This window comes from Podarcis pityusensis (genome assembly GCF_964106645.2).
Source record: "Podarcis pityusensis genome assembly, chromosome: 1".
NCBI lineage: Eukaryota > Metazoa > Chordata > Lepidosauria > Squamata > Lacertidae > Podarcis > Podarcis pityusensis.
Window position 1 is genome coordinate 83,057,452 of NC_138028.1, and position 13,310 is coordinate 83,070,761.

The following is a 13,310-nucleotide window of genomic DNA, read 5'->3' on the forward strand; positions in this document are numbered from 1 at the left end:
CCACTTGAAATTTTTTTTTTTTTTAATAATCTTTATTAGATTTTCAAAAAATTACAAATAACAAAGCAAATAAGAAAAAATAGAAAAGAAAAAAGTAAGAAAACCAAAAGAAAACACACACAAAAAAAAAAACATAGGAAATTTCCACCTTTTACCACTCATTTTCAGTAACTTCTTTTCAGGACTTCCCCACGTCTCCCCTTATTGTATTCCAACTCCAGTTGTTTATTCAAGCAAGTTCTTCCCTTAATGTCCTAAACATAGTTTATTAAAATCACTTAACCTTAGTTTAATTAAAATAATTTTTTGTAGTAGTTTTTAACTTTAATTCGTTGTTGTTCCTTGGCAATTTTTAAAATATATACCTTAATCCTATATAAAAAGAAGAAACAGAAATGTAAAAATAAAATTAAAAAAGGTACCTTTCCTAAGGTTGCCACTATTTCCCCTCCACAGATTCCCCATTCTTGTAATAATAAAAAACCTATAGTTACACTGCAAAGACGAAAAACAAGCCCCCTTTGGACTTCTAGATCCCACCCTTCTCTCCCCGGTTTCAATCCCTAACCAAAGTCCAATTAGTCCATCTTTCTAGCCTGGTGATCTTATGTCCGAGGCTCGCAAATCTCTCTCAGTCCCTTTCAGCCGGTTTTTTCGAAAGTCTCTCATGCTCAACACCCAGAATCGATGAAGTATTTTCCCAATGCTGGCCATGGTTCTTCCAACGAGGCCTACTTGTTTAAAGGTAGTGCTCCAGCTCTGTTTCTTAAATCTGTGTGTCCCAAATAATCCAACTTTCGCCTTGGTCAGTTTAAGCTTCTTCTTGGTAGGTCTCCAGCTCTCTTTTTTCTTCTGTGACGTTTCAGCCATCCCTTCTTTCAGCTCCTCCTGTTTGGCAAATGTCTTTTCCTCCTCAATCTTTGGTTCTTTTTCTTGTCCAGCTGCCTGTGTTTTAATCATCGAGCCCCTTTCCAACTCAATGGGTATATTTTCAGTTAACTTCGGGTTTGAAGAGCTCGTAGACAAAACATGGTCTTTTTCATTCATCTCACGCAACTTTCCCATGAGAAAGATCAGATTTTTCAGGCCATCACGTATTTCCTGTATTCCCTGTTTTAGCTCCATTCTTGTAATGTCCAAGAATCCCCTCTAGAGGGATTCTGATTACTTAGTGTTCTTTCCCCTTCCAATCCAAAAGTCAAATTTATTTGTATCAATTTGTATCAATTTTTCTTAGCTTTCAATATTTTGTAGCAATATAACCGGTTAGAGTTTCAGCTTTCAGTTTTTCCAACTTTGACAGCTAGTTTGACAGCTGTCAAAAGTTCCTATAGATCCTCAGCAGGCTCTTTACACGGGTTACTCCCGGGCTTGAGAAAGGTGGTGCTTAATCCAAACAAAGTAAACTCTAGTCCTCCAGCACATTAACTTAGTCCTTTGAATCTGTGAAATTTATATCCTTATCCAATCACGACAATTCTTCCCGCAACCTTAGTTGACAGGTCCTTGCTTTGAACTGTTTACAATAGGGGGGAGACAGACTTCCTCTTTTTTTTTTTTCAACTCCCCCGCTCGTGCCAAATCCAAATTTATAATCCAATTTTCAAGTTACTCACGGGCTGTTGTTCTTGCTTTTAAGTCCAGATTTGATAGGAAGAAGTCAGCGCTGTCCGGCAAATGGCATGCGGCTTCGCTCGGCAGGGGAAGCGAAGGACTCACAGCACCACGCCTCTCCCCGGCACCCGTTCCGTAGCCTTTAAAAAGGCTCCTTCACGGGTCGGGAGGGCACTTACGGTGCCCGCCGAGTCACCATGTCCACGGGCTCCTATGCCCGTGGTTTTTGAGGGTCCCCGTGTCGCCGGCACGGCAAGACCCAACCCCCTGCTAAGCCGATTCCCTCCGGAGCTCGGAGGGAATCCGCCATTAGCCGGTCGCGCCAACCCGGAAGTCCATACCTCCACTTGAAATTATGGCTGCTACCTATTATAGGGGGTCATCTGAAGATGCTGGAAGATTATTATTCAAGCTCACTGACAAAAAACAAAGACTTCTAGGATCAATGTGATCATGACATTGATCTTTTAAGAAGCATTGGCAGAAGAGAAAGAAACATATACAGAAAGAAGAGAAAAGGGGGGTTGGATGATCTGATTCAGCAGAAATAGAATTGAGCACCTCTGCATAAAAAGCTGTTGAGAGATTAAATACTGCCTGAAGAAAACAGCAAATCAAAGTAGGATTCAGTTGCAGCAAGGAGTTCCCTCCTAACTTTGAAACTTGACAATTGAGGTTTTTCCTTTTTCACTGAACAGAAACAGATCTAGGCTAGGGGCTCTCACACTTTCTCCTTTGGGGAAGTATAGTGTTCTGATCAACGGAAGTAATAGTACCACTCTATTCTGCCTTTGTTAGACCACACCTGCAATACTGTGTCCATTTCTGGGCACCACAATTTAAGAAGGATTTTGACAAGCTGGAACATGTGCAGAGAAGGGAGACCAAGATGATAAAGGGTCTGGAAACCAAGCCTTATGAAGAATGGTCGAGAGAGTTGGGTGTGTTTAGCCTGAAGAAGAGGAGACTGAGGGGAGATGTGATAGCCGTCTTCAAATATCTAAAGGGCTATTGCATGGAAGATGGAACAAGTATATTTTCTCCTGCTCTGGAGGCTAGGACCTGAACCAATTCAAGCTACAAGAAAGGAGATTCCAACTAAACATCAGGAAGAACTTTATGACAGGAAGTGTTGTTTGACAGTGGAACAGACTCCCATCAGAGGTGGTGGAGTCTCCTTCCTTGGAGGTTTTAAAGCAGAAATTTGCTGGCCACCTGTCATGGATGCTTTCGCTGGGATTCCTGCATTGCAGGGGGTTGCACTAGATGACACACAGGGTCCCTTCCAACCCTACAATTCTATGATTCCAGACTCTATGATCCTTGCCACCAGACCCAGCTTCTCACACAGGACACCTCCATAGATTGCCCTGCCCTGCCCTGCTCAGAAGTGTCCAATGAGTTCATTCTACACAGCTGAATTACGTTACCCACATCCTGTTCATTCACAGAATTTCACAGCCTGCTTTTCTCTAGAAGTGATGTCAGACTAGGGGTGTGATCAGCAGTAAACAGGTGAGATATAAGGACCCGGGGAAAGCAGTAGGTAGAGGGACAATTAAGGAGTGGAAAGGCATCTAACTTGAAGCAGGATGAGGCAGCGTAAGTAGTAGAGGCTGCTGGAGGGCACTCTGTTGCACGCATGTTTCCTTGGAAGACAGTGTGGAGAGATGGGCTGATTGGTTGAAAAGTTTATCTGGACTGAGCTAGTGGAGGGAAAGTCTTCTTCAATAAGCTGGTCTGTGGTGTGTGTGTGTGTGTTATGAGTGGGAGACAATGTTGAGGCAAGTGTTTGGGGAGATGGGAGGTAGAGCAGGTTCTGGATGTTTCCTGGAGAAAAGCCAGCAAGGGAATGTTGTACAGTGGCTTGTGACTCTTCCAGTGCTGAGTTCTCTCAGTGGTGGGAGCAGAGATGCCAACACATCTGTGATTTGTCATACTGGGCAGCACTGGTGATGTGGATTCTTGTTTGGGTGCTCGAGTAGAAGCAGAGATGTTTTTATTTTTTTAAAAAATCTCCCAAGGTGAGATGTCATTGCTGGATTCCTGGATTCTTCTGTTGCTGTGCAAGATTTTTCTTTGAACCTTTGGGGCATAGTCGACCTGTGTATAAACAAGGGGCAAGGGTGTTTATCATGCTTTGCCCACTGTGATGAGTTAAACAAAAAACAAAAACAAAAAAAGGTTGAGAATGCCTGAGGGCTGCTAGGATGTCAACAAGGCAGTGCATGCTTTAAGCAGGGGAGCCCTGGCTTCCAGCAACAGAAGGCTGAGCATTTAAAGCACATTCCTCTCACCCCCCAAGGAGTCCTGGGAACTGTAGCTTGTTAAGGGTGCTGGGAATTGTAGCTTGGTAGCCATGAGCTTTAAATGTGCATGGTTGCAGGGCTTGTGTGACTGTCTGACGAGCAGCAATTAAACAGGTGGTGCTCCCTTGGTGTGGAAATGTAAAAGCAGAGGAACTCTGCCATTGGGGTGGGGGTGGGGAATAGAAGTGAGGATTTTGTTTTCCTCCTGGCAAGACTCCCATGCGTCTATATTATTTTTGCTAGCAGGAGTTCTGGAGTTGGGACAGGACTGAGCAGCTCTAGCGAATTTTGGTGTTGGAATTTGGTTTGTAATTTAGGGTGTCGTTACGGTTTTGGGTCCCCCGCCCAAATATGAAGTGCATTACTGTTTTAAAACCCAGGTCTGCATCCCCCACCCCATTTCTTGCATTTGTGGTTTTGTAAGCTGATGATCTGACCCGCTCACATCTCCCTAGAATGATGAGAGCTGTGGGGGTTTTATGGTCGCTTACACAACGTATCTTTAAAGCACGTGGCTCACCCCTCCCCTCAAGATGTAATTTATTAATGGTGCTGAGAACTGTAACTCTCAGGGGGAAACTACAGTTCTCAGGAATCTTGGGCGAGGGAAGAATATGCTATAAATGTGCTTTAAATGTATGGTGTGTGCATAGACTTTTGTACATGGTGATAGTTTGCCTAGAATACCAAGGAAATGCGGGCCAGTCCTATCATGAGGCAGAATGAGGCGGCCACCTCAGGCAGCAGGTGCTGAGGGTCAAGGGGCAGTGGTGAAGTGTTGGAGATTGAAGCTGTGTGTGCCACTCAGCCTGTCCTGCACTCCTTAAGGTAGAGGACACCATCGCATGGACCGGACTCCCCATTTGGCTACTGTGCATGAAGTGTATGTCTGTGTGTGCACCATCTTGTCCTTTGCCTCAGGCAGCAGAATGTCTTTGATCAGCCCCAGAGATGCCAAGTTGCTCCCAAGATTGAGGGGCCCGGCGCATGCCGTGTGCATGTGACATCACATGTTCAACACTCGTGTGTGATGTCACATGTATCACACTTTGCATGCATGTGACATCCCACATACAATGCATGTGCGATGTCATATCATCTGGAGGAGGCCGAGCGCTCTGGAGGAGCCAGCCACCAAAGCTGTGCTACACTCGGCTCCGCGCTCAGCCTCCTCCACACTGAGGGGAGCCGAAGGGGCATGAGTTGGTATGAGGGGGAGCTCAATTGATCAAGTATTCAGAGAATTCGGCCGGGAAACTTCATGTGACACTGCATGTGACAAGGTAGGCAGCCTTGACTTGAACTTCACCACAGCTCTGACCTCACTAAGGTATTTGGCCTTAGCTACTCCTAGTAAAAGTTGGTGCTGGAATTCCACTGTTCCTTCTTGCCTGGCGGAGGGGGAAAGTCCCTCTTGACTGTCTCTGCTTCTGGGCACAAATAAGCAAAGTAGCTTCACATGTCTTGTGACAGCTACCCCTCAGGAGGGGAAATGTTGTCACTCTGTTACTCTGCCTGGTCCCATTTGATGCATGGCAGGTTGCAGCCACATTACCTGACTTACATTCCTAGGACGGGTGTGTGTGTGTGTGTGTGTGTGTGTGTGTGTGTGTGACACCCACCCTTACCTGTTGCTACCAGGAATCTGTCTCTTTGGTTTCTCATGTGAGGGGTGCTGGGGGAGTGTCTTTTGGGTGATTGGAGGGAAAATGGCAGGAAATAACCCATAAGTGCAGCCAAGCAACATATTTATCAATTTTTCTTCTCACAGCTGCATTCTTCTCTCATTCAAAACAGCCCCCCCCTTTAAAAAAAAAGATGTTTTGATAATCTGTCTGTATGGTGCTGCTGGCAAAGCGCTATGTACAGTTCATGTGCAGCCTCACTACTTACAGTGCATGTATCGTAAGTAGCAATGCCACACATGCACCCTACATAGCTTGCCCCCCGCCCCGGGTGTCACGACGCCTTCGTTCGCCCCTGCCTTGGATTCTACCTTTACTATTTCCATGTTGGCCTTCTTGTGTGGAGATTAAGGCCATTAAAGCACCCATCCTATGGATACGCTCTTGAGAGTAAACTCCAGTGAATGCCATGTGACTTCCTTTGAAGAAGTGTGAAATAGCATTTCACTGCACAATTTGTCTCAATGTCTGATGACGCAATCCTTGTGTTTATTACAGGACAGCACACATTTGTATCGGTGGTGTCACTGATGACTGTGCTTTGCAGTTTGAGTCAGGGATGCCCCACTGAGGCCGGACCGACATGTGCAGAGGAACTGCCCAATGCCATCTCCATTATCAGTCGCTTGAAGAAATGCCTGAGGGATCTTTACAAGACCTTAGTGGTATGTACGAGAATGAATTTTATCGATTTGTATTGTTTAATTGTTATCTGTTTTTTTCCTCTTCTTTTCTTCTTTGTTTTTTTTTTGTAATCTTAAAATTCTCAATAAATATCATTTTAAAAAAGAGAGAGAGAATGAATCACCTGCTTTCTGTGTCACTTCTTTCCTTTCTCTCTCCAAAGGACCTTTCCTTCCACTCGGCTAAGAGTAGAATTTAGTAGAGCCATTCCAGATGTTGAAAATTGTGGGGCCAGCAAAGAAATGTGCTTTGGTAAACTGGACCAGCTCAGCCATGAGTTACTGGCATTGTTGGCAAATGTTGAGGGCTAGGGTGTCAGCTGAAAAAGATCCAAATATTTTGGTTCGACTGGCATCGCTGACTAAAATTACGTACAATCTAACATTTAGTTGGCTTAATGCTGCTGGCCATGCACTCCTGTGTTTTTGAGCAGCAGGCAGTGTCCTATGTGGTGCACATGACTTCCAGGGCAGGATCAGTACCAATTTGTCCTACATTTCAGCAGCAGCAGCAGCAGCAGCAGCAGCAGCAGCATCTAGATACTAAGAATGATCTCAGGTTTTTGAGTCATCATGCATAAGTAGCCAAAACATCCACGCACAAGAGGGAGGTATCAACAGCCCCATGTTTTGCAGAAGTAAAAATAATAATATTTCGGGGAGTAAATTAAGGGGGCTTAACCTTCCTCCAAATGGCTAAGTGAGGACTGAACATGCTCAGTTAGTATGGAATCCTGGCTATTGAGTTGGGGGGGGTACAAAATACTTAGTGGGAATAGGAATGGCTTGGAGTGGTTGGAACCTTGAACAGAAGCATGTCACACAGCAACATTTTGTTGTAGGTCTCCCTTGTCCCTGATTTCCAGTAAACAAAGTCCTGCTTATTCTCACATTCTGCAGTCATTAGGACATCAGCAATGGAAGGTCAGGCATGATCTGAAGCATGTGGGACTTGCTTCGAAGTGAATGTGTTCAGGATTGGACTGACAGCCTTTAAGCTGCGTACCTCGACCTTCCCACTACAATCTTGTGTGATGGGCCATTATTTCCCCACTCGTACAATTCATAGCCTTGGAAGGAAACAAGAGGTTATTGGGTTCAGTCCTCTTTCACAACTCCCATCTGTTTCCACCTCCAGCCTATCAATCTGTAGAATCTACAGTGAGTTATTTTGGAGAACAAATAGCTCCACTTCAGATGATTCAAAAGAAAAACACAAACCACAAGCTGCAAAGGATGGCAGTTCTGCTACCCTAGTGAACATTCCTTCTTGACTCTACTAAAGATGATGAGTCAGATCCTAAATATAAGTAAAGTCCCTTCACCCTTATTGCATTTGTGGGATGGTGACTCCTTTAACACCCTTATTGAGTCTACAGGTGAATTGTTGAGTCCAGACCACAGGCAACTCTGCTGACAGGACTGCACTGGCTCTCAACATTTTACTAAAGTTTGTGTGTGGGGGGAAATAGGAGTACTAAGTTGCAATAAAATCTTTCAGCTGTTTCAGCAGAAGAGGGGAAGCACACCAAATTTCATAAAAGTAGAAATAGTTTCAAATGCTTGAAAGACAAATAATATATAACTTATTTTTCACAATTAAAATTGGTTCGTGCCAGTTCCGGAATCCAAGTTTTGTTTTGTTTTTCAAATTTGCAGGACGATGGTTATGGAGGCAGAGAGCTCAGAGGACCTGTATGCCTCCTGAGAAACAATGGCATTGTGGCCCAGCCCACCGACCTGGTAAGGAGCCATTTGGCAAGAGGAAGAGTGGGCCCAGTATCTGTGTGTAGGGCAGGAATGGGCAAATCTGACAATTTTGGTTTCTCCTACTGTTTCATTATATTATTTCAGTATTATGTTCAGTTCTCCACAGTTCCACATCAATTTGCAATTTCTTTTTAAACAACTTTGCCTAATATACAATTTGCAAAGCAGTACAATGGTACCTCGGGTTAAGTACTTAATTCATTCCTGAGGTCCGTTCTTAACCTGAAACTGTTCTTAACCTGAAGCACCACTTTAGCTAATGGGGCCTCCTGCTGCCACTGCGCCGCCGGAGCCCGATTTTTGTTCTTATCCTGAAGCAAAGTTCTTAACCTGAAGCACTATTTCGGTGTTAGCAGAGTGTGTAACCTGAAGCGTATGTACCACTGTATATATTTCAAAGCAGATGGAGGAAAGTTTTCCTCCCTCTCTCATAGCACTAGAATGCATGACATCCAAATAAGCTGAATGTTGGAAAATTTAGGACAGATAAAATAAAGTAATTCTTCATAAAGCATATAGTTAAATTTTGGAACTTCCTCACCCGGGAGGCAGTGATGGCCCCCCAATCTGGATGGTTTTAAGAGAGGATAAGGCAGATTCATGGAGGTTAAGGCTATCAGTGGCTACTAACCATGATGGATCTTCTCTGCCTCCTCAGTTGGAGGTAGCGATGGTTCTGAATACCAGGGAAAATGCTCTTGCGCTCAGAGCCTGCTTGGACATTTCCCACGGGCTTCTAGTTGGCCACTGTGAGAGCAGGATGCTGGACTAGATGGGCTCAGGACAAATTTTAGGGATGCCAGTTTCAACAGGAGGTAGGAATTTGGTAGTTTCATAGAAAAGAAAATGTGAATGGGTGTTGCATGTTTTGTCCTGTTGTGGAGGCAAAAAACATACCCGAACGCCTTGGTACTCAGACATTTTGGCTCCTGAACACCGCAAACCCAGAAGTGAGTGTCCTGGTTTGTGAATGTTCTTTGGAACCCAAATGTCTTATGGGGCTTCCATGGCTTCTGATTGGCTTCAGGAGCTTCCTGCAGCCAATCGGAAGCCATGCTTTGGTTTCTGAACGTTTTGGAAGTCGAACGGACTTCCGGAACAGATTGCCTTCAACTTCCAAGGTATGACTGTACTTTCCAAAACTCTGTCTTCTACACCTCTGTTAACAGCACGGTACCTCAGCCCTGTCCTGAATCTGAGAGTTCTAACAAACCATGAACACTGCACATAACATTTCCAAAATACAGTCTGGCCATCTTTGCACGTTTTACACAGAGCTGCTTAAATAGACTACTCAGTAAAGGTGTTTATCTTTCTTGTGTGACAGGGCACCATTGACACGAGACTGTGTCAGTACACAAAGTGCTTCCAGCATTATGCAGGCATCATCAGACCAATTGGCAGACTGAGACCCAACATCCATAGGCAAACTGAATATTGCCAGAAGTACCTCAACCAGCTGGAAAACACTGTCAAGAAAATGAAGGTAAAAGAGCCGCTCCTTCCGGGCTTGCTTGTAAAACAAGCATTCCACAGTTGTTATGTGATGCTCCCAGGATAACAACCTGTAGTTACATTAAACATCCCATTCCAGGCTGTTTCCTCCACAGACAGATGCGGATGATCAAGAGTTGGGCAGGCTTCCTATGTTTCTCTGTGGGACTGGGAATGCCACCCCGTTGTATTGCAACTCCCCCTCCCCCTTTTCCTGGCAAATGTGACAAGAGTATCTTTCCCCAGCAAGAATACAAAGTAATGGAGGAAATGCCTACTGAATTTCTGCCTTTTAGCTGTTAATTGGACTAGAGTTCTGCCTGAAAAAGGATGGACCCCCCCATTTGCCCATTACCGTCATCCTGAAAAGAGAAACCTACTTTTGGGTGCTAAGTGATCCTTTAAACTTGTAAATGTTACAGGTGCACATAATGGAAATCTTCAATATTCAGATTTTTGATATATATATTTTTAAAAAAGAATCATGTGGTTTATGAGACCATTAATCTGATTGCGAGACCCAACAGTCCCATATGTGGAGCATAGGAGCCAACTCCTAGCGGCCGAGGTCCCATCGCTCCCTCCAATAAAATATTTGAGGGGTTTCCCCAAAAAAGTTAATGAACATTACCATTCAAATGGCGCACCGTGTCTTGTGATCGATTATGCTGGGCAGGGCTTACATGGACCCCCCATTTATTTTAGTTGGCATTCCTGATGTGGAATGCTCTCCTCCTTCAGTTGCATGTGCCATTGCATGTGCTGAACATGATGCATTTGTATGGTTGCGCTTTGACATTTGACTCAGGTTATTTGTGCCTTTTATTTCCAGCTGCTGCCCACAGCCCCATGTTCTGCTGATTCCTGCAGAATCTCCTGGACTTTCACTGATCAATGGGACGAGCTCACTAAAGGAACCCGCCTCGCCCAGGAGCTGCTGGAGTATTTGGAGCACCTCAAATTTTCCTGCAGCTGAGATGACAAGTGCGCGTTCATGTGCCTACTCCGAACCATGGACTGAGTAGGTACATCATGATTGCCTCAGCCTCCATATGTATGATTTGACCTTCGTTCAGAAGGTGGGATGTAGTGATGCCGTGAGGCTCTTCGCAAGAAGAGGGAAAGTGCCTACGTGTGTGTGCAGGAGACGTTCTGTGTACAAGCACTACTCTATACAAAACTGGGTCTCAAAGTGCGTGTCTGTGTATGTGAGGCAGCAATGCAGTCATGCATCTTGAAGTGCAGAAACTCATCATTGCAGCCCCAATATCTATAGCCTGCAAGGAGAGTCCACATACGCACATACCCAAAGGTCATCAGTACCCAACAGTAGTTTAGTGGTACCTTCTGAAGCACAGTCAGTCTTCATGGTCACTCCCTATAGAACTCCCTAAAGAACCAACATGAATTTTTGACCAGATGTTACAGCTTCAATACAAAGCCAGCTTTTTCCTCATTCCCCCCTCCTCCTGTTTCATTGTGGAATCAAACACTGGCTCACAATTTTGTGACATTTTGATTGGCGATAGCAAAACGACTCTGGAAATATATATTTTTTAGGTTGTAGTTAAAGCCTTAGCCATGCATATTCATCTTGCAACCCACCTCTTCCTTTGCTTATTTGGTGGGTTTCTCCTTGAGAAAAACTTATTTATTTGGAATGTGGAGGACTGGCAAATAGCACCCCAGGAGATATCATCATCTCTGCTGGGGTGGCTGTTTTGCTAAGCATTTTCAGAGGGTTAATTAGATTCACTGTTGGTCATTTGTTGTTAATATTCTTAGCTTACAATTTAATGATGCTTTAATGATTTGATTGTATACTACTATGATTTTTTAATGAGCTGGTGGCATATAATTATATTGCACAACACTATTATAGATATATATATATGTATATTTATGAGTTATAGATATTTTTATAAATAAAATAAAGTAGAATTTCTTAGTCATAAAGCTGAGATGTTAAATGTTAAAAGCGGTGGAGATTTCAAGCAGTGGATTTGAAGTAACCGATTTCAAGCCACATATTTGCTTAACAGATTTCATGTAACAATTTTGAGCCACCAACTTCTACTGCCAATAGACAATGAGGACGTTATATGTTTGGTATGTGTCAACAAATGATTGGTTAATTAAGGCCACAGTATGCTGCAATTGGCTATGTTACCCTCATGAATCCGGTGCATGGCCCTATTGGCTACTAACTGGCTAACCTATTTATGTATGATGAAAATAAATTAATAATAATATTAATAATGTATTATATTTTTATTGTAATATCTTATATAATATGAAGTTGAACATTGTGTAATATCAGTTTTTTAAAAAATCAATCAATCAATCAACCAACTGAAGTATGTTTAAAGAGATATCCAGCTGTGATGTCGGAGTCTGAAATTTTTTAATAAACTCAGATGCTTTTCTATGTGTCTGACTCCAGGAATATAACTTTTTCCATTAGAAAATGATATGTGCTCACTTCATTCTGGGGTCATTTGTCCACCTTTGGTCTCCACCCTGCACTCAGCTCTCACCTTTGGCTCCTAGAAGCTGTCACCATGTGACAACGGCCACACACTGGGAATGCCTTTGACTGGCCGGCTAAACCAGATGAAGGTAGTTGATGGGTTTCAAACCCTTGGTGAGTTAGGGACTTCCCCTGCATGCAAAGATGAGCTCCAGGCAGATTGAGCGGATGAGACCCATAGCAGGTTCAACAGTCAAGAAGGCAGGTTTTTTGAAGTGAGGGTCAGGCCAGGTCAAGTAGCCAGCCCATCTAGGAGAAGGAAAACTCTGATCCTCAACCTCAGCTGCCTTGCGGGATATCTTCAGGAGAAGAAAAGGCTAAGGAGTAAAGCCTACACAAATCAGGAGCAGAGTCCCTAAGATGGTTGGATGGTGCCTTATACACTTCTTTCCAGCAACTCCTGCAGCCAAACTGGTGCCAAACGTATTGCTCGCCTTTCCTTTGGATCACATCAGTAAGGCCAAGGGGGCGGGGCTTGTTGTCTGGGCAGCCAGGGCCCCCCATATACACTGCCCAGGCTTGCTCTTTGTGGAGGTCACTTTGGTGCTGCTAACATAGCGGTTTGACCTCACCGTTGGAGGCACACTCCATTTTCTCTTGAGATAGACGGATGCCAACGACAACTCATCTAATTCTGAGATGAATTAGGGGATGTGGGAAGCTTTCTAAATTAGCATCATTAACAAGGGATGGCCTAGGAAAGATAGGCTAAAGAAGCCTCCCTGTATTTTCACAACCCTTACTAGAGCAAGTGGCTCACTAGTCATGCTCTCCACTCCAGGAGTCCTCATCAGAGGAGGAAATAACACTCGTGGAAGGGAACTATATGGAGCAAGAGGTGGAGTTAGGTAGCAGCAAGGCCAAACCAGGCCAGTCAAGCCTTACAGCATTCCAGCTGCCACCATATCTGATAGACTGATAGCTGAGCCACTTCCAAGCCTGAAGGACCACAGGCACATGAGGGTACAAGACCTGGCAGTGCTCTTGACCTTAGACTGTGGACCTTGGACCTTAGTCTCTGGTTCATCCCGTAAGTGTGCTCTGACTCCTGACATTCTTATCTCCTGAAGCAAGGGAAAGTGTAAGGGGCTCCCCCCCCCCCTGTTTTTGGCTCTGGGTGGTCCTTTTTTGCTCCAACTCTGCCCATTATGGGCATGCAAGCCATGACACAATCTGCTGAGGGCATGTAGCTAGTGGTGGTAGGTTCCCTTCCTTGGGCTGGAGA

General features: G+C 44.3%; 1 protein-coding gene across 2 annotated transcripts; it reads left to right on the forward strand.

The window, feature by feature from the left end:
- Positions 1-3,166: 3,166 nt before the first annotated feature.
- On the forward strand, positions 3,167-13,262 carry LOC308471600 (uncharacterized protein). Of its 2 annotated transcripts, XM_080995815.1 has the most exons (5): positions 3,167-3,216; positions 6,107-6,273; positions 7,951-8,034; positions 9,389-9,547; positions 10,388-13,262. In XM_080995815.1, the coding sequence occupies exons 1-5, from the start codon at positions 3,207-3,209 to the stop codon at positions 10,529-10,531; spliced, it is 564 nt and encodes a 187-aa protein (XP_080851941.1). In that variant the 5' UTR covers positions 3,167-3,206; the 3' UTR covers positions 10,532-13,262. The 2 variants fall into 2 exon arrangements, with proteins under 2 accessions (XP_080851941.1, XP_080851940.1); XM_080995814.1 differs by lacking the exon at positions 3,167-3,216 and having other exon boundaries at positions 6,035-6,273.
- The last annotated feature ends 48 nt before the right edge of the window (positions 13,263-13,310 follow it).